Source organism: Tachyglossus aculeatus, chromosome 1 (genome assembly GCF_015852505.1).
Source record: "Tachyglossus aculeatus isolate mTacAcu1 chromosome 1, mTacAcu1.pri, whole genome shotgun sequence".
NCBI lineage: Eukaryota > Metazoa > Chordata > Mammalia > Monotremata > Tachyglossidae > Tachyglossus > Tachyglossus aculeatus.
In genome coordinates, this window is record NC_052066.1 from 96,871,814 (window position 1) to 96,899,362 (window position 27,549).

Sequence of the window (27,549 nt, forward strand, 5' to 3'; positions counted from 1 at the left end):
GCAGTGGGCCACCCCAGCAGATCAGCTGCCCCAGGCTCCGCACCAAGAGCGCTCTGGGGGCACGATCCATTTTGCTCTCCGACCCTCAGAACGCACACCCGGAGAAGGCTTCTCTTCCCCTAAACCAAATAGTCTGCAAAAGCCAGAACCTTCGTTTTGGAGAGATAACTCCTCACCCTGGGCTTCAAGGCTCTCCATCACCATCACCCCGACCCCTCCTCCCTCACCTCCCTTCTCTCCTTCTCCAGCCCAGCCCGCACCCTCCGCTCCTCTGCCGCTAATCTCCTCACCGTGCCTCGTTCTCGCCTGTCCCGCCATCGACCCCCGGCCCACGTCACCCCCCGGGCCTGGAATGCCCTCCCTCTGCCCATCCGCCAAGCTAGCTCTCTTCCTCCCTTCAAGGCCCTACTGAGAGCTCACCTCCTCCAGGAGGCCTTCCCAGGCTGAGCCCCTTCCTTCCTCTCCCCCCTCCATCCCCCTCATCCTACCTCCTTCCCTTCCCCACAGCACCTGTATATATGTATATGTTTGTACATATTTACTACTCTATTTTACTTGTACATATCTATTCTATTTATTTTATTTTGTTAGTATGTTTGGTTTCGTTCTCTGTCTCCCCCTTTTAGACTGTGAGCCCACTGTGGGTAGGGACTTTATATGTTGCCAACTTGTAATTCCCAAGCGCTTAGTACAGTGCTCTGCACACAGTGAGCGCTCAATAAATACGATTGATTGATTGATAACTGTCGCCTGATCAAAACCGACCGCCTCCCTCCTCCGCTTACTGGCTGTGGATCTTTAAAATCATCTAGACAGGCTGCTTCTGGTAAATATAAACCTCAACTCACAGTTAGCGCTTGGTGGATTCAGCCGAGCAGCGCTGGTTGCGGGCCAGTCCCGGATGATTCGCTGGGCTGAAACCAAGCTTGGTTATTAATAATAATAACAACAATAATAATAATAACAACGGTATTTGTTAAGTGCTTACTCTGTGCCAAGCACTGTTTTAAGCGCTGCAAGGTAATCAGGTTGGACACGATCCCTGTCCCACACGGGGCTCACAGTCTCAATCCCCATTTTACAGAGGAGGTTAACTGGGGCACAGAGATGTTAAGTGACTTGCCCAAGGTCACACAGCTGTGGCCACCAGGCCACGTTCCAGTGGCTGTATTTGGCACTGGACAAGACAGCGTCACCGAGACGGATCGAACATCGTATTTAATAGCCTGGCTATTTAGATCAACAAATAATTTACATCGCCTGTGCAAAGTCTTCCAAAGGTGCCTTGGAGGGGCGCGGGCTTCGGGTCCGGGAGCCCAGGCCAGCTGGACCTCCGAGCTGCATCCATCTCCCGCTCCATCGGTCGTGGGCCCTCACAGGTACGGAGTCCAACCGAGGTACATCTGGCAGAGCAAGTTTTCATCGGTGGCTTCTTGAATGAGGTAATGGACGTGGCCCTCGATGGACAAGGGCAGACCCTTTACTCGATTCCTGGTCTTAATTACTCCTTGCAGGCGCTGCTCTATATCCAGTACATGGGTCTTGGCCTAGAAATGAAGACAACGGGTGACCTCTGGGCATTTGGGAGGCGCTCCACCCTTAGCCCCACAGCATTTACGTCCACATCTCTAAATTATATGTGTGTGTGTGTATAAGTTATATATCGTATGCATAATATATATAATGTATGCATATATTATATATACACACATATATATAATATATATATTATATTCTCCTCCTCCAGGAGGCCTTCCCAGACTGAGCCCCTTCCTTCCTCTCCCCTTCGTCCCCCTCTCCATCCCCCCATCTTACCTCCTTCCCTTCCCCACAGCACCTGTATATATGTATATATGGTTGTACATATTTATTACTCCATTTATTTATTTATTTATTTTACTTGTACATTTCTATCCTATTTATTTTATTTTGTTGGTATGTTTGGTTCTGTTCTCTGTCTCCCCCTTTTAGACTGTGAGCCCACTGTTGGGTAGGGACTGTCTCTATGTGTTGCAAATTTGTACTTCCCAAGCGCTTAGTACAGTGCTCTGCACATAGTAAGCGCTCAATAAATACGATTGATTGATCGATAATATGATTTGACTTACACACAGACTAAATTATTTATTTACTTATTATTATTTATTTAGCGAAGCAGCGTGGCTCAGTGGAAACAGCCCGGGCTTAGGAGTCAGAGGTCATGTGTTCTAATCCTGGCTCCGCCACTTGTCAGCTGTGTGACTTTGGGCACGTCACTTCACTTCTCGGGGCCTCGGTTCCCTCATCTGGAAAATGGGGATGAAGACTGAGCCCCACATGGGACAACCTTGATTACCTCGTCTCCCCCCCAGTGCTTAGCACATAGTAAGCGCTTAACAAACACCAATATTATTATTTATATTCATATCTGTCTCCCCCTCTAGAATGTAAGCGCCGTATGGACAGGAAAGATGTCTGCCAAGTCCATTGTGCTGTACTCTCCCAAGCACACACAGAAAGCACTCAATAAATACCATTAATGAGGATGACACAGACTTTCAATGGAGTAAAATACAGGCACCTGCTCAACTCACTCTTTGACTTGCATTATTCTAAAATAATAAAACAGCTGAAAACTACTGTTACCCCAGCTGCTTCTCCCACTGATTTTGTCCACCTTTTGTCTACTTCTCTGATCATCTGCATGATCATTAGCGGACACAGATATGCTGAGCTCACCTTTGAATTTAAGTCTAGAGCAATGACACTACCACAGAGAAATACTTGGGAGTGTCTTCTGGACTACTTGAAGCCAAAAAGAATCCCTTCTGCACATTCACTTCCCTTCTGCTCTGTGAAGATGGCAATGGTTTTCTTTTAATTACGCTACACAGCTCTTGAAAATATTTGTACACAAGACTTCAGCGCTCAATAGCCACTTAAATGGGAATTCTAATATACATGTAATCGAAAAGTATAAATGTCGGTCCGTGTGTATACGTCATCATCAACAAAGGCATTTATTGAGCGCTATGTGCAAAGCACTGTACTAGGTGCTTTGGAGAATACAGTACAACAGAGTTGGTAGACACGCTCCCTGCCCACAACAAGCTTACAGTCTAGCGGGGGAGAGAAAGAGTAATATACATAATTTACAGTATATAATTTAAAGATACACAAATCTTCACACACACATGCACAGTTCCAGTTTTTAATTAGCACACTCAGTGCATGTCAGTGGATTTGAATAACTGATGCCAGAGATCTTTTTCCCCTGATCTTAAATGACTTAGAGTTGACTGAAATTTGCCTAAATTGAACAAATTCCAACGATAATTTGAATAAATTGATGCTACAATCTTAAAAGACTCAGAGTTGACTGAAATTTGCCTAAACTGAACAAATTCCAACAATAATTTGAATACATTGATGCTACAATCTTAAAAGACTTAGAGTTGACTGAAATTTGCCTAAACTGAACGAATTCCAACAATAATTTGAATACACTGATGCTACAATCTTAAAAGACTTAGAGTTGACTGAACTTTGCCTAAACTGAACAAATTCCAACAATAATTTGAATAAATTGATGCTACAAAGTAAACAATGGCAATGATACAGACGATACCAATGGTGGCATTGTCAGACTTACCGATATCCGTTAAATCGAGATTTGGGAAACCAAGAGCCGGAAACCAAAGACTCGGCGATAATCCCAGTTCTAGAGAACGGGGCGCTCAATAGCAACATCTTCAGCCCTGCCTCTGCCCAGTCAAGGGGGTATCGCTTTCCAGAAGTCCTGAAGTTCTGCCCTTTGCTGATTCTGTTCTCTGCCCTCAGTTTCTGCTCTCGGGGAGGAAACTAATTCACCCAGCACGAAACAAAAATTGATAGTCCTATTATACTAGGACTGTGTGCCCATTGAGCTGCTGTGATGTGGAATGGGATGACCCCAAGTCCTTTGGCTTCATGCCATACTTCATGCTGCCCATACTTCATGCTGCTGCCCGGATTATCTTTGTCCAGAAACACTCTGGACATATTACTCCCCTCCTCAAAAACCTCCAATGGCTACCGATCAATCTGCGCATCAAGCAGAAACTCCTCACCCTGGGCTTCAAGGCTGTCCATCACCTCGCCCCCTCCTACCTCACCTCCCTTCTCTCCTTCTACTGCCCAGCCCGCACCCTCCGCTCCTCCACCACTAATCTCCTCACTGTACCTCGCTCTCGCCTGTCCCGCCATCGACCCCCGGCCCACGTCATCCCCCGGGCCTGGAATGCCCTCCCTCTGCCCATCCGCCAAGCTAGCTCTCTTCCTCCCTTCAAGGCCCTGCTGAGAGCTCACCTCCTCCAGGAGGCCTTCCCAGACTGAGCCCCTTCTTTCCTCTCCCCCTCGTCCCCCTCTCCATCCTCCCGTCTTACCTCCTTCCCTTCCCCACAGCACCTGTATATATGTATATATGGTTGTACATATTTATTACTCTGTTTATCTATTTATTTATTTATTTTACTTGTACATTTCTATCCTACTTATTTTATTTTGTTGGTATGTTTGGTTCTGTTCTCTGTCTCCCCCTTTTAGACTGTGAGCCCACTGTTGGGTAGGGACTGTCTCTATGTGATGCCAATTTGTGCTTCCCAAGCGCTTAGTACAGTGCTCTGCACATAGTAAGCGCTCAATAAATACGATTGATTGATTGATTGATTTGGCGAGCCAGACTGCCATGGACGATTTTCTACCTGGAAAAGTTCTCCCAAGGATGGTGTGTGTGTGTGTGTCCGCGTGGGTTGGGAGAAGCAAGAGAAAGCTTGGGGGCATGAATCGCTGGAAATCTGCCAAGCTGGAAAGACTCCCCTCTTGAAGCAGGCCGCTCTGTACAGTCAAGTGGTAGAATTAATAATAATGGTATTTGTTAAGCGCTTACTATGTGCAGAGCACTGTTCTAAGCGCTGAAAGTGAAGGTCCCACCGAGATTTGAACTCGGATCGCTGGGTTCAGAGTCCAGAGTGCTAACCATTACACCACGGGGCCACTAGAATTCTTTTAATGGAGGAAGTTGGCCCGTGGCTCTATTTGAAGCAGTGCTTCCCTGGCATCAGTACTGATTCTGGCCTTTCTGGCTTGATGGTCGTCTTCACAGAGATGATGTGCTCCTTCTGGGCTACAATCCTAATGGTATGGGGATCAATCAATCAATCAATCAATCGTATTTATTGAGCGCTTACTGTGTGCAGAGCGCTGTACTAAGCGCTTGGGAAGTACAAGTTGGCAACATATAGAGACAGTCCCTACCCAACAGTGGGCTCACAGTCTAAAAGGTACTAATGGCATTTATTAAGCGCTTACTGTGTGCAGAGCACTGTTCTAAGCGCTGGGGAGTTACAAGGTGATCAGGTTGGCCCACTGGGGGGCTCACAGTCTTAATCCCCATTTTACAGATGAAGTCACTAAGGCCCAGAGAAGTGACTTGCCCAAAGTCACCCAGCTGACAACTGGCGGAGCCGGGATTTGAACCGGTGACCTCTGACTCCAAAGCCCAGGCTCTTTCCACTGAGCCACGCTGCTTCTCAAGATCTTGGAGATCCCCAAGACCTTCTGGAAACTGGGGAATCACGCCTACTTTTCAACCTCTCATGACTTGGATGAATACTTCTGCATCGCCCTCGCACTAGAACTTGCACCTTTATTCATCCCTCCTTCAACCCCACAGCACTTACGTTTCCTGCCCACAACGAGCTTCCAGTCTAGAGGGGGAGATGGACATTAATAGAAATGCATAAATTATGGATATGGACATGTCTACCAACTCTGTGGTACTCTCTCAAGAGCTCAGTAGAGTGCTCTGCATACGTTAAGCACCCAATCAATACCACTGATTGATGGATCAATTGATGGAGGAGTCAGAGTTGCTCGAAAGACACCTTCCGAGCTTTCTCTGAGGCACCGAATTTCGTTTTCATTCATTCCTTCGTTCATTCAATCGTATTTACTGAGTGCTTACTGTGTGCGGAGCACTGTACTAAGCGCTTGGAAAGCACAATTCAGCAACAGATAGAGACGATCCCTACCAAACAACGGGCTCACAGTCTAGTTTTAACAAAGACCGTATTGTGCTCTCTTGGCCGGGTGACGTTCCATGGTACTAACTGGGAAGCCTGGCGCAATACTTGATGGCTATAACTAAGGTCACTTTGTCACTCCCTTAGGAGCTTCTAGGTTCCTGGGGGAACTCTCCATTTAAGATCCCAAACTCAGAATGGACTCCTGATTCATTCATTCATTCAATCGTATTTATTGAGCGCTTACTGTGTGCAGAGCACTGTAAGCACTTGGGAAGTATTGGCATAATGGACTGAAGCATAGGATGCTTCTGCCCTCCAGAATAACTGGGATTTTAGGTACACACCACCATGAGCCCGCTGTTGGGTAGGGACTGTCTCTATATGTTGCCAACTTGTACTTCCCAAGCGCTTAGTACAGTGCTCTGCACACAGTAAGCGCTCAATAAATACAATTGATTGATTCCCAGTACACTCTACTGAGTGAGACTGATTACTGCAATAGTGCAGCAATGTGAATCAATAATAATAATGATGATGGCATTTGTTAAGCTCTTACTATGTGCAAAGCGCTGTTCTAAGTGCTGGGGGGGGGGGGGTTACAAGGTGATCAGGTTGTCCCACATGGGGCTCACAGTCTTCATCCCCATTTTACAGACGAGGTAACTGAAGCTCAGAGAAGTTAAGTGACTTGCCCAAGGTGACACGGCAGGCATGTGGCGGGGCCGGGATTCGAACCCATGACCTCTGACTCCCAAGCCCGGGCTCTTTCCACTGAGCCACGCTGCTTCTCTAGAATCAACCGCTAGATGGCATCACCTTGCCATTTAAGTCCAGTAAGCATTCATTCATTCATTCATTCATTCAATCGTATTTATTGAGCGCTTACTGTGTGCAGAGCACTGGACTAAGCGCTTGGGAAGTACAAGCTGGCAACATATAGAGACGGTCCCTACCCAACAGCGGGCTCACAGTCTAGAAGGGGGAGACAGATTTATTTGCTATTTGCTATTTATTAATAGCAAAACATATTAATAAAATAAATAGAACAGTAAATATGTACAAGTAACATAAATCAAGTAATACATCTGTACAAACATATATACAGGTGCTGTGGGGAGGGGAAGGAGGTAGGTGGGGGGAAGGGGGAGAGGAAGGAGGGGGCTCAGTCTGGGAAGGCCTCCTGGAGGAGGTGAGCTCTCAGTAGGGCTTTGAAGGGAGGAAGAGAGCTAGCTTGGCGGATGTGCGGAGGGAGGGCATTCCAGGCCAGGGGGAGGACGTGGGCCGGGCGTCGACAGGTAAGCAGAGCCCCGTGACTGGGTTTCTACATCCCTGTCTCTGCATCTCTCTCCATCTCCCTCTCCCTTCTCCCCTTCCCCCCTCCCTCCCTCCTCCCTTTCTTTTAAATAGTATTTGTTAAGCGCTTACTCCGTGCCAGGTACTGCACTAAGTGCTGGGGTAAGATAAAAGCTAATCGGGGCGGACGCAGTTCGCATCCCACACAGGGCTCACGGTCTTAATCCCCAGTTTACAGGTGAGGTACCTGAGGCACAGGGCAGTGAAGTGACTTGCCCCAGGTCACACGGCAGACAAGTGGTGGAGCCGAGACTTGAACCTGGGTCCTTCTGACTCCCGGGCCCGAGCTCTAGCCACTAGGCCATGCTGCTTCTCTGCTTATCCTCCTCGGTTTCTCCACGCAACACTAAGAACAGAAGAGAGTACCACTCCTGCCCCTCAGTTCTTATCTCCAAAGTAGCACACAACAAGCAGCAGTTGGGTGGCACTGCGTTTTATATATATATATATAAATATAAATAATATATTTATATTTATATGTGTGTGTGTGTGTGTGTGTGTGTACGTATACATATATATATATATATACGGCACCTGTATATATGTATATATGTTTGTACATATTTATTACTCTATTTATTTATTTATTTATTTATTTATTTAACTTGTACATATCTATTCTATTTATTTTATTTTGTTAGTATGTTTGGTTTTGTTCTCTGTCTCCCCCCTTTTAGACTGTGAGCCCACTGTTGGGTAGGGACTGTCTCTATATGTTGCCAATTTGTACTTCCCAAGCGCTTAGTACAGTGCTCTGCACATAGTAAGCGCTCAATAAATACGATTGATGATGATATATATATACACACACACACATATATATATACACACACACAGATACGCATATATACACACACACACATATATACACGTATATATATACACATTATATATATATATATATATATATATATACACTCAGTGCTCAGCACTTAGAACAGTGTTTGGCACATAGTAAACGCTTAACAAATGCCATAATTTTTATAAAATCAAAAATAAGGGAAAATTCCATCTCATTTGTGTCACCCTTCTGGAAGGGCTGATCGATGACAACGGTGCTTGTGGGGCACAGGTAGGGGTGAAGGGACCACCCCCCGTTACCACCCCCTTCATTCATTGATTCATTCAATCGTATTTATTGAGCGCTTGCTTACTGTGTGCAGAGCACTGTACTAAGCGCTTGGGAAGTACAAGTTGGCAACATATAGAGACGGTCCCTACCCAACAGCGGGCTCTCAGTCTACAAGGCATTTATTAAGCACTTACTATGTGCAAAGCACTGTTCTAAACGCTGGGGAGGTTCCAAGGTGATCAGGGTGTCCCACGGGGGGCTCACAGTCTTAATCCCCATTTTACAGATGAGGTAACTGAGGCACAGAGAGGTTAAGCGACTTGCCGAAGTCACACAGCTGACAGTTGGCAGAGCTGGGATTTGAACCCATTACCTCTGACTCCAAAGCCCGGGCTCTTCTCTAAAAAACTTTTTTTTAATGGTATTTATTAAGCACTTACTCCGTGTCAAGCACTGTTCTAAGCGCTGGGGTAGATACAAGCTAATCAGGTTGGGCACAGTCCCTGTCCCACGGTCTTACTCCCCATTTTGCAGAGGAGGGAACGGAGGCCCAGAGAAGTGAGGTGACTTGCGCAAGGTCACACAGCTGACAAGTGGAGGAGGCAGGATTAGAACCCATGACCTTCCAACTCCCAGGCCCGGGCTCTAGCCACTATGCCACGCCACGCTGCTTCCCTTGTGCCTGCAGCCTGTCCCGGGGCCGCAACAACCCCGCCAGCCTTCAGCTTCAGGCCGGCAAGCGGCAGAGAGGACGTCCGGGGGACACGAGGCTTTGATAAAACTAGTCACCCGCTAAGCAGGGAACCAAGGGGAATGCTGGGATCTTCCCTCTTTCACCACCAGGAAGGAGTCCCGGGGCTTTGGGGCTCCCTTTTTTTGGTTTTGGAAGCAACTTAAGTGAAGAGTGCAATTCTGCCCCCTCGCCTAACAGGAATCGAGCCGGCCAGGAGAAAGCAGCTCGAGACTGCCGAGTCCCTTCATCTCAGGACCCACCGTGCATGGCTGCGTTTGAGAAGCAGCATGGCCAAATGGCAGGAGCACGGGCCTGGGATCCAGAGGACCTGGGCTCTAGGCTCTGCCACTTGTCTGCTGTGTGACCTTGGGCAAGTCACTTCACCTCTCCATGCCTCAGTTCCCTTATCTGTAAAAATGTAATCTGTAAGACTGTAATCCTTTTGTTGAACATGGATTGTGTCCAAACCAACAATCTTCTATCTACCCTGGTGTGTAGTACAGCGCCTGGCACAGAGGAAGTGCTTAACAAATACCATAAAAATAATTTAAAACAAGTTCCTGCACTCAGGCACTTCCCTTCCCCACTTCCTCAGTCATCTCCATCTCCAACCGCCCTGCTCTCAATCCTCTCCGCTACTCTCCCATCCTTCCCAGCAGTGTCTTCAGATGAGATCTTTTAGACTGTGAGCCCACTGTTGGGTAGGGACTGTCTCTATATGTTGCCAACTTGTACTTCCCAAGCGCTAAGTACAGTGCTCTGCACACAGTAAGTGCTCAATAAATACAATTGATTGACTGATTGATTGATTGAGATCTCCTCCCTCAAGTGCTACTCCATCCACCTGTGCTTCAGACCCCATTCCCTCTCATCTTATGAAATCTCTCGCCCCTTCCCCCCCTCCCCTCCTTAACTTCCATCTTCAACCGCTCACTCTCCACTGGTTCCTTCCCTTCTGCCTTCAGACATGCCCACGTCTCCCCCATCCTCAAAAAGCCCTCTCTTGACCCCACCTCCCCTTCTAGTTATCACCCTATCTCCCTCCTACCATTCCTTTCCAAATTGCTAGAACGAGTCGTCTACAGCCGCTGCCTAGAATTCCTCAACGCCAACTCTCTCCTCGACCCCCTCCAATCTGGCTTCCGTCCCCTACACTCCACCGAAACTGCCCTCTCAAAGGTCAACAATGACCTCCTTCTTGCCAAATCCAATGGCTCATACTCTAACCTAATCATCCTTGAACTCTCGGCTGCCTTTGACACTGTGGACCACCCCTTCTCCTCAACACGCTACCCAACCTTGGCTTCACAGACTCTGTCCTCTCCTGGTTTCTCTCTGGCCGTTCATTCTCAGTCTCCTTTGCTGGCTCCTCCTCCCCCTCCCATCCCCTTACTGTAGAGGTTCCTCAAGGGTCAGTTCTTGGTCCCCTTCTGTTCTCTATCTACACTCACTCCCTTGGTGAACTCACTCACTCCCACGGCTTCAACTATCATCTCTACACTGATGACACCCAATTCTACATCTCTGCCCCTGCTCTCTCTCCCTCCCTTCAGGCTTGTGTCTCCTCTTGCCTTCAGGATATCTCCATCTGGATGTCTGCCCGCCATCTAAAACTCAATATGTCGAAGACTGAACTCCTTATCTTCCCTCCCAAACCCTGCCCTCTCCCTGACTTTCCCGTCACTGTAGACGGCACTACCATCCTTCCCGTCTCACAAGCTGCAACCTTGGTGTCATCCTTGACTCTGCTCTCTCGTTCACCCCTCACATCCAATCCATCACCAAAACCTGCTGGTCTCACCTCCGCAACATTGCCAAGATCCGCCCTTTCCTCTCCATCCAAACTACTACCTTGCAGGTTCAGTCTCTCATCTTATCCCAACTGGATTACTGCATCAGCCTCCTCTCTGATCTCCCATCCTCCTGTTTCTCCCCACTTCAGTCTATACTTCACACTGCTGCCCAGATCATTTTTGTGCAGAAACACTCTGGGCATGTTACTCCCCTCCTCAAAAATCTCCAGTGGCTGCCTATCAACCTACGCATCAAGCAAAAACTCCTCACTCTCGGCTTCAAGGCTGTCCATCACCTCGCCCCCTCCTACCTCACCTCCCTTCTCTCCTTCTCCAGCCCAGCCCACACCTTCCGCTCCTCTGCTGCTAATCTCCTCACCGTACCTTGTTCTCGCCTGTCCCGCCATCGACCCCCGGCCCACGTCCTCCCCTGGGCCTGGAATGCCCTCCCTCCGCACATCCACCAAGCTAGCTCTCTTCCTCCCTTCAGAGCTCACCTCCTCCAAGAGGCCTTCCCAGACTGAGCCCCCTTTTTCTCCTCCTCCCCATCCCCCCGTCCTACCTCCTTCCCCTCCCCACAGCCCCTATATATATGTTTGTACAGATTTATTACTCTATTTTATTTGTACATATTTACTATTCTATTTATTTTGTTAATGAGGTGCATTTAGCTTTAATTCTATTTGTTCTGACATCTTGACACCTGTCCATTTGTTTTGTTTTGCTGTCTGTCTCCCCCTTCTAGACTCTGAGCCCATTGTTGGGTAGGGACGGTCTCTAAGTTGCCAACTTGTACTTCCCAAGCGCTTAGTACAGTGCTCTGCACACAGTAAGCATTCAATAAATACGATTGAATGGATGAATGAATCAGTGTTTATTCTCTCTCAGGAACTGGGTGGGAAAAGAGAATCAGGGGTGAGACACCGAGGCCTCCCATTTCTAGTACCTACAGAAAGCATTTCTGTTAATAGATGTTTCAGAGGTCATTTTGAAGAGATATCTGAACTGCTTCCAGCTCCTTCTAAAACAGGTCGGGGTGAGGGGAGATGGTACCCAGCCAGAGCCTGCATCTGCTTTACTTTGATCTTTTGCGGCCGCATGAAATAACCTTGGCTCTTACTAACCTTTTCGTTGATAACTTCCCCTGTTTCATTCACTTGTGCTTTGGAACTTCCTTTCACTGGTTTACTCCATTCCACGAGAGGATCATGAAGAAAAGTCTTTAAGACACTGAAATGCAAACAAACATTCTTACGGTGAAGGGTGGGTTACTGTTCAGCCACTGACTTTCTCAAATGCTATGACTCTTAGCTGATCATTGCCCAGTTTATTATTGTTTAATATTTCATTCATTCAATCTTATTTATTGAGCGCTTACTGTGTGCAGAGCATTTATTGAGTGCCATAAGTGTTTCCTTGAAAGATGTGTTAACTTTTATTATTAGTTTCCAGCAATCCAATAGTGCACGTCAATCAAAAATGAGAGGGAACCTCTCAAGGAGTCTTTTTTTAAACTGACTTTTATTTGATTTTTAAACACTGATGTTAAACAGCCCTCAACTAGGAGAGGATACTGAGGTAGAAAAGTAGTTGGAGAGCCTCCTGTCTTGAAGCCAATGCTCCCAACAAATACCAATGCAACTGACATCAGAAAGTGTGTAAAATTGAGGAATTCTAAGCTTGGCCTAATGGCAAGAGCACTGACTTGGGAATCAGAGAACCTGGGTTCTAATTCCGGCTCTGTCACTTGCAAGTCACTTCACTTCTTTGTGCCTTGGTTTCCTCATCTGAAAAATGGAAACCTCATCTGTTCTGCCTTCTACTTACACTGCGAGCCTGAGAAGGGACAGGGGCTGTGTCCAACCGGAATATTCTGTATCTTTCCCAGCACTTGGAACAGTGCTTGGCACATACGAAGCACTTATCAAATACCCATTATCATTAGTATTATTTATGCCTAAAAATGTAGATTTTGGCATGGTAAATGCATAGGGAGGGTCTCCTTCCCTCCCTACCTGCCATCCCTGGGTAGAAGGAGTGGGGTGGAAACCCTGAAACAACACTTAGGGCATTGGAAAAGTCTGGACGGTTCCCACCAGGAAACCTATCACCTTTACCTTAATTGAAACACTATCTTCAATAATAATAATAATAATGGCGCTTAACAAAAGTGCTTACTATGTGCAAAGCACTGTTCTAAGCGCTGGGGAGGATACAAGGTGATCAGGTTGTCCCATGGGGGGCTCACAGTCTTAATCCCCATTTTACAGATGAGGTAACTGAGGCACAGAGAAGTGACTTGCCCAAAGTCACATAGCTGACGACTGGCGGAGACAGGATTTGAACCCATGACCTCTGACTCCCAAGCCCGTGCTCTTTCCACCAAGCCATGCTGCTTCTCTAAATTCTGCTTCAGTGAAATATTGTGAACAGGAAACGTGCCTATCGACTCTCTTAATGTACTCTCCCAAGCACTTAGTACAGTGCTCTGCACACAGTAAGTGCTCAATAAATACAATTGACTCATTGAAGTGAATCCAGAAAAAAACCTCAACTTGTAACAACTCCTTGGGGCCAGGGATTGCTCCTTTTACCTCCACTGTACCCTCCCAAATGCTCAGTACAACGTTCTGCAGGCAGTAGGCACTCAATAAATACGACTGATTGACTGGTTATTACATAATAATAATAATGATGGTATTTGTTAAGCACTTACTAGGTGCAAAGCACTGTTTGAAGCACTGGGGTAGATACAAGGTAATCAGATTGTCCCATGTGGGGCCCACCGCCTTCATCCTCATTTTACAGATGAGATAACTGAGGCCCAGAGAAGTTAAGTGATTTACCCAAAGTCACACAGTTTATAAGTGGGGGAGCCGGGATTAGAACCCACGACCTCTGACTCCAAAGCCCGGGCTCTTTCTACTAAGCCACGCTGCTTCTTTGGAGTGCATATGAGACCACGTTACCCAAGATAGAATAATGAAAAATAATAGGAATGATAATGAATAAAATGATAATAAAAGGTAAGACACTGAAACAGAAGAAAGCCACGCTCTGTGACGACTCCACTAATGGAGGAAATAAATAATTTCCCGTGGTTTTTGCTTTAAGATGTCCGCTCCGGTCGAATGGCCCTGGCTTATTACCTCATTAAGGGCTCTCTCTGGTCCCGCATAAGTCTCATGGTGACCTCGCAAGCTCTCCGAAACAACCCTTCCGTTCCCATTGGGCCCATCCCATTAACCATGTTTTGGGTTAAGCGGAATGGCACAACTTCTGGGACCTCAAAGGTTTCCCCCTTCGAGGAAAAAAAAAAAACAAAACTTAGTTAACCGCACTGGGTGTTTGGAAGCTACTTCAAAGAATTATTAGGGGTTTTTTTCCATTTACAAATCATTCATTCATTCATTCAATGGTATTTATTGAGCACTCACTGTGTGCAGAGCACTGGACTAAGCGCTTGGAAAGTACAGTTCGGCAACAGATAGAGACAACCCTTACCCAACAACGGGCTCACAGTCTAGAAGGGAGAGACAGACATCAATACCATCAAAACAGATAAACAGAATTATAGATTCATTCATTCATTCGATCGTATTTATTCAGCGCTTACTGTGTGCAGAGCACTGTACTAAGCGCTTGGAAAGTACAATTCAGCAACAGATAGGGACAATCCCTACCCAACAACGGGCTCACAGTCTAGAAGGGGGGGAGAAATAAATATGTACAAAATATACACAAGTGCCGGGGGTGGGGGGAGAAGGGACAGAGGGAGGAAGTAGGGGTGACCAGATGCCATCTTGTCAATCCTTGACACTTGAACTTAAGAACCTATTTCCCGGCAGGCCTAATAAAGTCAAAGTCTTTCTGACCCAAGAGAGCACAGGGTGCATTTTTGACATCTAAAATGCAAAACCAAGACTTACTACTCAGCGTGCCCAGGTGAACCGTAATAACAATGACGATACAAGCCTTCCCCCTTCCGCCCAACTGACCCATCAGAGCCACCCTCCCCTCCACCCACAAGAAGTTTCCCGACCCCGGAGCGCATTCCAGCACTTACCTTATTGAACAGGCAGTTGAAATCCACGTGCACGCACTCGCCAGTCAAGGAATCAAACAGAATGTTTTCCCCGTGTCGGTCTCCAAGGCCCAGGATGTAGCCCACCATGGACATGACCGCGGTAGAACGGCAGTACGCTGACCGGCTGCTGTACCTACAGGAGAAACGCACCCCGATCAGTTTGCATCCTTCCATGCCACTGGAGACTTAAAAGGAAATCCCCGGCTTCACGGGAGAAAACCGAGGCCCCGGGGACGAGTTCTCCCGGGCGACTGACCAGGACGTGGGATCGGGAAACGTTCTCAGAAACCACTCGTAGAAGACCGGAGGGTGCCGAGGCAGGAGATTTTCCCGGAACATCTTCAGTTTTTCCGCTAACGTGGCCGTCTTGGGAAGCATGCACTGGCGGAGCTCCTTCCCGGTCATGTAGCCTCCTGCCGGGAGAGGAGATTTCTTTTTAGACTGTGAGCCCACTGTTGGGTAGGGACCGTCTCTATATGTTGCCAACTTGTACTTCCCAAGCGCTTAGTACAGTGCTCTGCACACAGTAAGCGCTCAATAAATACGATTGATGATGATGATGATGTGAGTCGGGGCTTACAGGATGGGAAAGGCAAGTAGGTGGTGGACGGTATCACTGGGAAACAGTGGTTTCAAACAACCGGGTCTGTGGACAAAAGGGCAAGACTTTCCTTTTCCTAAAGCAAAACACCCATTTTTTTTAAAAAAATGGTATTTGTTAAATGCTTACTATGTGCCAGGTACTGTCCTAAGCAATGGGGTAGAATCAAGGTAATCAGATTGGACGCATTCCACGTCCCACATGGGGCTCACAGCTTTAAGCCCCATTTACAGCTGAAGTAATTGAAGCCCAGAGAAGTTAAGCGACTTGCCCAGGGTCACACAGCAGATCAGTGGCTGGCGGAGGCTAGATTAGAACCCGGGCCCTGATTCACAGGCCCATGCTCTATCCACAGGGCCATGCCGTTTCATGGTCCATTGGCATTAATACCTGTCCCGTCCCTTACAAAAAGACATCTGATAATGAGCACATGCGATTTGTGAAATTAAGCCCCCAATAATAATCATTATTATGACACTTGTTTAGTGCTGGGGTAGATATAAATTAAATAGATTGGATAGAGTCCCTTGCCCCACATGGGGCAAACAGTTTAAGTAGGAGGGAGTAGGATTATGTGACCTATTTTACAGATAATAATAATAATGATGGCATTTATTAAGCGCTTACTATGTGCAAAGCACTGTTCTAAGCGCTGGGGAGGTTACAAGGTGATCATGTTGTCCCACGGGGGGCTCACAGTCTTAATCCCCATTTTACAGATGAGGTCACTGAGGCCCAGAGAAGTGAAGTGACTTGCCCAAAGTCACACAGCTGACAATTGGCAGAGCCGGGATTTGAACCCATGACCTCTGACTCCAAAGCTCGGGCTCTTTCCTACTGAGCCACGCTGCTTCTCTAGATAAGGTCACTAAGGCACAGAGAGGTGAAATGACTTGCCCGAGGTCACAGAGTAGACATGTGGTAGAGTAGGGTTTAAAACCCAAGTTCTCCTGACTCCCAAGCCTGTGCGCTTGCCATTAGGCCATGCTGCTTCCCAAGAACACACATCCTAAACTTAAATTCTACATTGGTATAAAAAATGGACCAGGGAATGATTAAATTAAGAAAATTAAACTTTTTGCACAATCAGAGATTAATTGGCCCAATTTCAGAGAAAGAGGTGACCAGGAAAATGATTTTCTTGATTGGGAAGTAGCACGGCATAGTGGATAGAGCCCGGGCCTGGGTTCCAATCCTGACTCCGTCGCTTGTCTGTGAGCCCACTCTTTTAGACTGTGAGCCCACTGTTGGGTAAGGACTGTCTCTATATGTTGCCAACTTGTACTTCCCAAGCGCTTAGTACAGTGCTCTGCACACAGTAAGCGCTCAATAAATACGATTGATTGATTGATTGATTGCTGGGTGACCTTGGGGAAGTCACTTCACTGGCTCTCAGTTCCCTCACCTGTCAAATGGGGATTGAGAACTGTGAGTCCCACGTGCAACAGGGACTGTGTCCAACCCCATTTGCTTGTCTCCACCCAGCGCTTAGTACAGTGCCTGCCACCTAGTAAGTCCATAACAAATACCAGAATTATTATTATTATGATTGATTTTTCTATAAAACAAGCTTAAGTTGATCGGGGAATCGGTGAACTATTGCTGGCAAATGAAAATGAGTTACTCCAGCTGACTACTAAATGCAACCCAGGTAAAAAGGGGTACAAAGGCCTCTGGAAAAAAAAATATCAAAAAACAGAGCATTTTTCTTTCCTTCAGTCCTGCTCACATCAGAGCATGAGTGGCTCCTCCTAAGTCGGGGGGAGGTGTGGAGCCTGGGAATCATAGGGGGAGGAGGTAGCCTCAATTTCCCCTCCTGGGGACCCTCTGACCCAAGAACCATAAGGCCTGCTGGAAATGCCCCTCTCCACAGCGTCACGGGGAGACCTGTCCCTGACCTCCCCACTCACCCCAGGATTGAGGTGGAACACTGGGGTAGTGACAAATAGCTCTGTATATTTTCCTAGGTATGTTCCCTGCTGAAAAGGCAATGGGTTCTTTCAAAAGCTCTGCTGTTCAATTACCTTAGATTCATTCATTCAGTCGTATTTATTGAGAGCTTACTGTGTGCAGAGCACTGTACTAAGCGCTTGGATGAGCTTACTGAGTCCCCCACTTTCACCTGCGCATTTGACCCCACCACTTTAACACCTTATTGAAGCACTTGCCTCCTCTCTTCTTCCCTCCTTGAACTCCACTTTCAACTGTTTGCTCTCCAGTGGCTTCTTCCCCACTGCTTTCAAAAATGCTTGTGTCTCCCCCATCCTGAAAAAACCCCTCCAGTGATCACCCCATCTCCCTCCAACCGTTTCTCTCCAAACTCCTTGACCGAGTTGTCAACAACCACTGTCTCAAGTTGTTCTCCTCTAATTCTCTCCTTGCACCCCCTGGCAACTGGGCTTCCGTCCCCTTCACTTCACAGTAACCATCCTCTCAAAGGTCACAAATCATTTCTTTCTAATCAAATCCAAAGTCTTCTACTCCATCTTAAGCCTCCTTGACCGCTCAGCTGCCTTCAACACTCTTTCATTTCACTCATTCACTCATTCAATCAATTCAGTCTTTTAGACTGTGAGCCCACTGTTGGGTAGGGACTGTATATGTTGCCAACTTGTACTTCCCAAGCGCTTAGTACAGTGCTCTGCACACAGTAAGCGCTCAATAAATACGATTGACTGATTGATATTTAATGAGTGCTTACTGTGTGCAGAACACTGTACTAAGCGCTTGGAAAGTACAATTCAGCAACGAAGAGAGACAATCCCTGCTCACAACGGGCTCACAGTCCAGAAGGGCGGAGATGGACATCAAAACAAGGAAAGTCATCAATATCATTCATTCATTCAATCGTATTTATTGAGCGCTTACTGTGTGCAGAGCACCGTACTAAGTGCTTGGGAAGTACAAGTTGGCAACATATAGAGACAGTCCCTACCCAACAGCGGGCTCACAGTCTAGAAGGGGGAGACAGACAACAAAACAAAACATATTAGCATCAATACAAATAAACAGAATTATAGGTACATACACATCAAAATAAGTAAACAGGCATTAACATAAATAAATAGAATTATAGATATGTACATATACACACAAGTGCTGTGGGGCAGAGGGCGGAAGAGCAAAGGGAGCAAATTGGGGCTATGCGGAGGGGAAGCTGAGGAAAAGGGGGGCTTAGTCTGGGAAGGCCTCCTGGAGGAGGTGAGCCTTCATGAGGGCTCTGAAAGGGGTAAGTGTGACTGTTTGGCAGATTTGAGGAGGGAGGCCATTCTAGGCCAGAGGTACGAAGTGGGCCAGGGGTTGACGGAAGGACAGGAGAAAACGAGGCCCAGTGAGGAGGTTAGCAGCAGAGGTGCGGAGTGTGCTGGCTGGGCTGTAGAAGGAGAGAAGGGAGGTGAAGTAGGAGGGGCCAAGGTGATGGAGAGCTTTGAAGCCGAGAGTGAGGAGTTTTTGCTTGATACGAAGGTTAGGTTGACAGGCAACAACTGGATGTATTTCAGGAGGGCGGGGGTGACAACCACCCCCTTCTCTTGGAAACTTACCCAACCTCAGCTTCACTGACACTGTCCTCTCCTGGTTCTCCTCCTATCTCTCCGGCCACTCAGTCTCAGTCTCTTTCGCAGGCTCCTCCTCTGCCTCTACCCCCATCAACTGTGGGAATCCCTCAATGTTCTGGGTCCCCTTCTATTCTCCAACCACACCCATTCCCTTGGAGGACTCACTCACACGGCCTGGTACTTGTTAAGCGCTTCCTATGTGCCAAGCACTGTTCTAAGCACTGGGGTAGAAACAAGTTAATCAGGTTGGACATAGTCCCTATCCCACACAGGGCTCACGGTCTGAATCCCCATTTTGTAGATGAGGTATCTGAGGCCCAGAGAAGTGAAGTGGCTCGCCCAAGGTCACGCAGCAGACATCTGGCAAAGGCTGGATTAGAACCCAGGTCCCTCTGACTCACAGGCCCCTGCTCTATCCACTAAGCAATGCTAAAGCTTCATCTACCACTAGTGTGCGGATGATACCCAAATGTACAACTCCAGCTCTTATCTTTCTCCCTCTCTGCAGTCTTGCATTTCCACAGGCTTTCAAGACATCTCTACTTGAATGTGATGCCATTACCTCAAACCTAATAGGTCTAAAACAGACATCACTGTAGACAGCACCACCACCCTTCCTGTTTCACTAGCCCATAACCCCATCATTATCCTTGACTCATCTCTCTCATTCAGCCCACATACTCAATCCATCACTAAATCCCGTCGGTTCAACCTTCACTGCTACCACGTTAATCCAAGCGCTTCTCCTATCCTGCCTTGATTACCTTATCAGCCTCCTGTTTCTCCCCAGTTCAGTCCATACTTCACTCTGCTGCCCGGATCATTTTTCTATAAAAACACTCAGTCCCCGTTTCTCCACTCTTCAACAACTTCCACTGGTTGCCCATCCACCTCCGCATCAAACAGACACTCCTTACCATTGGCTTTAAAGCAGTTAATCACTTTGCCCCGTACACTTCATCTCACTGCTCTCCTACTACAATCCAGCCCACACACTTGGCTCCTCTAATGCCAACTAATGCCACCATACCTCGATCTCATCTACCTCGCCACCGACCTCTTGTCTACGCCTCGCCTCTGGCCTGGAACACCCTCCCTCTTCCTATCCAACAACTACTCTCCCCCACTTCAGAGCCTTACTGAAAGCACATCTCCTCCAAGAGGCCTTCCCTGACTAAGCCCTCATTTCCTCTTTTCCCAGTCCCTTCTGCGTCACCCTGGTTTACTCCCTTTATTCACCTCTCTCGCCACAGCCCCACAGCACTTATGTACATAATAATGATGGCATTTGTTAAGCGCTTACTATGTGCACAGCAGTGTTCTAAGCACTGGGGAGGATACAAGGTGATCAGGTTTTCCCGACACGTGGGGCTCACAGTCTTCATCCCCATCTTACAGGTGAGGTAACTGAGGCACAGAGAGTTAAGTGACTTGCCCAAAGTCACACAGCTGACAATTGGCAGAGCCGGGATATAAACCCATGGCCTCTGACTCCCAAGGCCCTGCTCTTTCCACTGAGCCACGCTGCTCAGACTGAAATAAATATCCATAATTTATTTATGTATACAACCGTCTCTCCCTCTAGATGATACGTTCATTATGGGCAAGGAATGTGCCTACCAACTCCGCTATACTGTTATATTGTACTCTCCCATGCACTTGGTACAGTGCTCTGTACAGTTAATAATTGTTACTGATGAGTATCTAGTGATTTTTCAAAAATGATATTTGTTAAGCACCTACTTTGCGCCAGGCACTGTACAAAGCGCTGGGGGAGATGCAAGTTAATCAGGTTGGACATTGTCACTGTCCCACATAGGACTGATCGTCTTAATCCCCATTTTACAGATGAAGTAACTGAGGCCCAGAGAAGTGAAGTGACTTAGCCAAGGTCACACAGCAGACAAGTGGTGGAGCTGGGATTAAAATCCAGGTCCTTCTGATTCCTACGCCTGTGCTCTATCCACCAGGGCCACGTTGCTTCTCTATTTATTGCTCTAAAGAAGCTCTCCAATCTAGTAGATCCTTTGAGAGCCCTAGCCCCTCTAGACCGTAAATTCATTGTGGGAAGGGAGCATGTCTGCCACCTCTGTTATATTGTATTTTCCCAAGAGTTTATCCCAGTGCTCTGCAAACAGTAAATTCTCAAGAAATACCACTGATGATGACTTCACACATTTACTTTAACCTCCCCCATGAATAGGAGAGACTTCTAACCTTTCTCCTTGTAGAGTTTGGTCAGGATGGGTCGCAAGCCAGCAGTATTGTTGACCCATTCAATAATCCCACATTCATCATTCAGGGGGATAACTGCATAGGTTCGGATATGTAGCTCCCTTCTCCGAGACTCTGCATCCTTGCGTAAGCACTGGAAAGAAAGAGCGAAAACCAAAGAAATGAAATCGTAATTTTCACTTACATTCTGCTTTTCTTATTCCTCTCAAATTCAGTTATGTGCTTTTATATGCCATTTGAAATATATACAACTTCTCTTCTTTTTCACTAAAAGGACCATCAATGAAAGGATTATGGGGGAAAAATAAATGCTTCAGAATGGAAGATCAGGAAATTAGCAGTGAGAGTCTATGGTCTGCTGTCTCCTTTTTAGTCAGACATTACCCAATGCCTTTACGTAAAGATCTACACAGCTTGCTGCCATATATCTAAATGAATGATTGCTGGCTACTCCCCATCTAGACAGTAAGCTCACTGTGGGCAAGGAATGTGTCTGTTATACTGCCGTGTTGTACTCTCCCAAGTGCTTAGTGCAGTGCCTGGCACACAGTAAGCGCTCAATAAATACGATTGATTGATTACTTGTGGGGAGCCTGACCAGAGCCCTCATTATTTCTACCCTGAGCTGGAGATTTAGCCAATGAGATGTAAAACCGTATAACTTTCACAGCCCCATTATCGTTAGCGTTAGACTGATAATGGTGACGCCAGAACTGAAAACAGGTCACGGCTTTCAGAAACCTGGAAAGAATGATCTTGGTATATGATAGATGTACATATCTATAAATTATATATTCTGAATTATTTATATTAATGTCTGTCTCTCCCTCTAGATTGTAAGCTCCTCGTGGGCAGGGACTGTGTCTGCCAACCCTGTTGTACTGTATTCTCCTATGCCCTTAGTACAGTGCTCTGAACACGGTAAATGCTCATTAAATACCACTGATTGATCGAGATGACTGCAAAAATTATATGGAACATTTTCCATATGAATTGATTACAGAGACCCTGAGAAAACTGACAACTCTATGTCTCTACAACTGGAGGGAGGTTTAGGTAGGACATTTCCCGTCTCCATTCTCCATGCAGGGAGTTCCAGCTCCCGTATAGGGAAGGTTAAGGTGAGGGGAAACCACGTTCCACTCGGGTCTGATGGACAGACAGGCCTGACCACTCCCTAACCCCTTTCAAAAACTAAAGAGGAGTAATTCTACCATGAGCGCTGCTTTTTCGGCCACTGTCTCTCCTCAGTCACTCTCTCTCATTCACCCACCCTCTCAGTAATAAAGAACTGCCAGTATTCAGGCATGTTTTTTTAAAGGTATTTGTTAAACACTTACTGTATGCCAAGCACTGGGGTAGGCACAAACTAATCAGGTTGGACACAGTCGATGTCCCACAAGGGGCTCACAGTCTTAATCCGCACTTTAAAGACAAGGCAGCAGAAGCACAGTTAAGTGACTCACCCCAAGTCACGCAGCAGACAGGTGGTAGAAGCTGGATTAGAACCCAGGTCCTCCTGAATGCCAGGCCCATGCTCTAGCCAGTAGGCCATGCTGATCCTCATGGTTGGGATTTTCAGTCAGATACATTCTGGGAGCTCCACCAACTGTCAAGGTTACTTCCTTCCTGACTAGAGGATCCTGCACACAATTCAGTCCCAGAAACAGCCTCCAAAATTACAACTGAGGTGACAACTATATAACTAGGGAGATGGGATTTTAAAAAAAAATTCTCAGGGGCATATGCTAAGAACGGTTCCAATAAACCACAACTAATGCCAATTTCACCTATTACTTTACCTCAATCTAAATGCTATCTTCAATGAAATCAGTCAGGAGAAAAAATGAGCCTGTTACAAACAGCAATATGGTTTTACATTCCCTTAATAGTTTTACACTTGGTCATGATGATAGTTTCGCAAGGACTATCCCCCTTTTAGACTGTGAGCCCGCTTCTGGGTAGGGACTGTCTCTATGTGTTGCCAACTTGTACTTCCAAAGCGCTTAGTACAGTGCTCTGCACACAGTAAGCGCTCAATAAATACAATTGATTGATTGACTAAGGGAATGTACCAGAAGCCAGAAATCCACTTATACACAGGGAATCAAAGTTGTTTTACCTCCTAGTGAGATCATAGATATTGGTTCCACCTGTGAGGGAGTTATTATGTACTTTCCCTATCTTACAAATGGGGAAAGTAGAGACAGGTTGAATATCTTGCCCAGGATTAGAAAATGAGCTGTTAGTGAAATTTCAGCCATGCTCCCGTTTTTTTTTCTACCTGGCGAAATTTCATCTTAGTTCCTGAAACAACCAACCTGAGTAAGCCAATGAGACGCGAAGGATTTTGTTCAGAAGTGGAAAAGGAATTCTGCCCTATAATCCATGAGATTTTTCTCCCCCAGCTCCGCTCACCCTGTGGATGTGTAGCGTCCTGCACGTGGCCCAGTGGGGCTAGGCCAGGGGTTGAGGTAGAGCTGGAGAAAACTGAAGCCCCATGTCCTGTCAGTCGGTCAATCGTATTGAGTGCTTACTGTGTGCAGAGCACTGTACTAAGCGCTTGGGAGAGTCCAATATAACACTAATCAAACACATGTTCTCCACTACCTCGGCCCATGTGTGGCTTGCACAACTACTGTGGAACTTAGGCACTGCTGCCACATAGCCAGCCAACGGCATGGCTCCACTCTTGTTCATTCAACTGTATTTACTAAATGCTTACTGCGTGCAGAGCACTGTACTAAGCGCTTGGGAAAGTACAACACAATAATAAACAGGAACATTCCCTGCCCACAACAAGCTTACAGTCTAGAGGGGGGAGACAGATATCAAAATAAATAAATAAAATTACAGATATGTATGCAAGTGCCGTGGGGCTCGGAGGGTAAGCCTGGGCCTGCAGAAGAGTGAGCGGAGGGAGGAAATGCAGAGTGAGGAGGTGCAGAGTCTCCTCTCCAGGGAATCCATGTTGCCTCAGTAAATCCAAGAGAAGAGCGTCTGAGGATCAATAAGTGCCTTCTGCTAGTACACAAAGCTATTTTTCCTAAATTCTCTTTCCCTCTTCATGACGGCTATTTGTGGCCTAGTAGAAAGAGCAAAGGTCTGAGAGTTTGAGGACCAGGGTTCTAATCCTGGACCTTCCACTTTCATTCATTCAATCGTATTTATTGAGCACTTACTGTGTGCAGGGCACTGTACTAAGTGCTTGGGAAGTACAAGTTGGCAACATATAGAGATGGTCCTTACCCAACAACAGGCTCACAGTCTAGAAGGGGGAGACAGACAACAAAACAAAACATGTGGACAGGTGTCAAGTCATCAGAATAAATAGAAACACTTACAGAAACACTTATCTGTTGTGTGACCTTGAGCAAGTCACTTATTTCTCTGGGCCTCAGTGCCCTCGTCTGCAAAATGGTGATTCAATACCTGTTTTCCCTTCTACTTAGACTATGCTCCACTGGGGAACTGATTATTCTGTATCTACCCCCAGAACTTAGCACAGAGTAAATGCACAAATACCACAAATATTATTATCAGTTTTTTGAAAGGGAAGAGGAGAACGGAAGATTGGCAAATTATCTTCAAACCTTGTTAATCAAGGAGTTAAACTCCATGAGTCTACAGTCCTTTCTGAGGTCATCTTTTGGTTTACACATCATGATGTAGAATTTTCCATCGGAGCCTTTCAGAGAAATCTTCTTTGGTTTCTGAAGAGATGGTAGAATTTCCACCTGAAAGGACATTCATTTTAAGCAAACTTGCAATCGTTCAGGCTGGAAAAATGACAAGGATCAGGAGGCACTCTTTCATTTTGAATAGAGCCACAGAATAATGGGTCTCGGGACCCAATCAGTCATGGGGTACAAAAAGATGCAAGAACCAGCTCCCTACTTTAAAATCCCTAGTTCTTGCAGCTCCATTCCGGGCTTAGTCACTCATTCACTTATGATATCGGCCAGCAGCTGAGGCAGCACTGGAACAGCCAAAGCAAACGGGTCGTGAAGCAGGGTTTTCTTTACCCCTGTCCTCTGCTTCACGACCCGTCTGCTTTGGCTGTTTTCTTTACCCCGTCTTTTCCTCTACACCCACTGGGAAGTCAGCATTCATTACCATCCTCTCCTGTCTTCACCTACAGTGTTAACTCTGCAGTGATATAGATTACTCAGGCACGCCTACACACACCCAGTAGTTCCTGATAATCGATCAGCAAGGTCTCAGTCTGAGCTGGGGATAGAGGTGGCTATGGGAACCCCAGCTCCCAGCAGCCGGCTCGTTCCCTGGCCCTCTTCCCTCTCCCATTACTGTCTCTATGGCTTTTCCTTTCATCACTTCTGGCTGCTTCTACCATCGGGGCAATGACACGGCCTCCCTAGTGACTGCCCGTCCACCACAATCACCCTTACTGCCATGGCTCCCCACACCTCCTGCGCAACTCCTGCCACGGTCCCCAGCTAATCTAAATTTGGACTAGGGAAAGGACAGCCTGTGTACCTCACAAATTCTCACTACACTGCCCCACTCGCCACCTGGACTTCGCTCCCTGCTGATCACAGAAGGGCCGAGACCCACAGCTGTGAAAGCCACTTATCGCTCGGGCCCTGGTGAAATCTGAAACTTTGTCTTTCACTCAGTAGCAGCCTTTAACTTGGCGTGCCCCACCCCTCCCTCTGGCTGGCCAGTGTGGCAACAGGAACCTCGGCGACGGCAGAGGCGTGGAAGGATGCACGCCAAAGACAGCAAACCTGAACCCCTCTCCTGCCACTTCAGATGTCCCCTCTGGCCATAATGGGAGAATGCTCCTCCCTCCATCTTCGCAATGAGAGAGATGAGTGTCTTCCTGTTACATCTATCAGAGGCATTAGGCCCACGGCAAATGCAAGGGCTGCAAAGCTTGGACTGTAAGCTCCTCCTCTAGATTGTGAGCTCCTTGTGGGGAAGCAATATGTCCATTATATTGTATTCTCCCAAGCACTTAGTACAGTGAGCCCGTTGTCTAGACTGTGAGCCTGTCATTGGGTAGGGACTGTCTCTGTTGCAGAATTGTACTTTCCAAGCACTTAGTACAGTGCTCTGCACACAATAAGTGCTCAATAAATACGATTGAATGAATACAAACAACTGAGTTGACTTCAGAGGCAGCCCTGGTCGGTCTCGTAATAGCTCTTCCATTCAATCTTGACCGTCGGCACAAGCAACTCTTACTATGTTCCATGTTCTAGCCCACCGTATCTCTCTCACTTAACTCTCTGGTCGTGAAGAAAAGGTCCCTTGATCGATACGCTACTCAAATTGTTTTAAGATACCACAATCACCCGGAAGCAGAGATTTACCACATCATCGAAGCCTGCGATGTATGCCCAGAGCCCCGGAAATGAGTCGTGGTTGGTGTGGGTGCCGGAGGTTGACGGGAGAGTCGGTATCATTACTGACTGCAGAGGAATGAGGATTTCACTAAAAGTCTTTTCTTCTACAAGCTTTTTAAGCATTCTGAAGTGGACACTCATGCTCAACGTGGAGCTGTTACCGTCAACCTAGGAGATCAAGGAGTGTTTTTTTTATGTCATCATTCGTATAGCTCGGTGTCAATTTTGAGTTCCAGAACATTTTTCTAAAATGAGCCACAAAACCAAATTTACAGTTCATCATCACTGCTTCGCATACAAGTCCCTGCTGTTTACCTCAGGGATGTTTTCGGGGCAAAGACAGTTCAATGCAAATCTGTGTAAAATAAATTCAGCTTTAAAGTATCAAACAGATTACGGTTCCAGAATGCTTCAAGCTACTGACTCTGCCCTTCCTTTTAAGTAAAACTGAACCTGTAAACAAACAAGCACATAGATACAGCTCCTCTGTTTGAGCTGACACTAGGAGGGTGGGGAGACGAATGTCTTTTATGAGTTCCACAAGCGGGAAGAGCCCAAAGCATGCCGGAATGGGGAGATACATGGCAAATGGCAAACACTGACATAGGGGGAGTGTTCTTAGGAGGTTAGAATTCTAGCTTCAAGCCAAATTATAGGAGTGTGGGGATGGGGGAAGAAAGAAGATCTCCTTTAATCTAGATCTAG

At 46.7% G+C, this 27,549-nt stretch overlaps 1 protein-coding gene and 1 non-coding gene across 2 annotated transcripts in view; both read right to left on the bottom strand.

The window, feature by feature from the left end:
* Positions 1–1,200: 1,200 nt before the first annotated feature.
* Positions 1,201–27,549, bottom strand: part of ATR (ATR serine/threonine kinase) — a 135,703-nt gene continuing 109,354 nt past the window's right edge. Inside the window, exons 40-47 of the mRNA XM_038746446.1 lie at positions 26,812–27,012; positions 25,069–25,212; positions 21,458–21,608; positions 15,339–15,495; positions 15,062–15,215; positions 14,145–14,296; positions 12,120–12,225; positions 1,201–1,547 (exon numbers count right to left, since the gene is read on the bottom strand). Of these exons, the coding sequence (XP_038602374.1) occupies positions 1,374–1,547; positions 12,120–12,225; positions 14,145–14,296; positions 15,062–15,215; positions 15,339–15,495; positions 21,458–21,608; positions 25,069–25,212; positions 26,812–27,012 (1,239 nt within the window). The 3' untranslated portion in view covers positions 1,201–1,373. The remainder of the gene's footprint in view (positions 1,548–12,119; positions 12,226–14,144; positions 14,297–15,061; positions 15,216–15,338; positions 15,496–21,457; positions 21,609–25,068; positions 25,213–26,811; positions 27,013–27,549) is intronic.
* On the bottom strand, positions 4,942–5,013 carry TRNAQ-CUG. Its single transcript has one exon. It is a non-coding gene; the product is annotated as a tRNA-Gln (tRNA).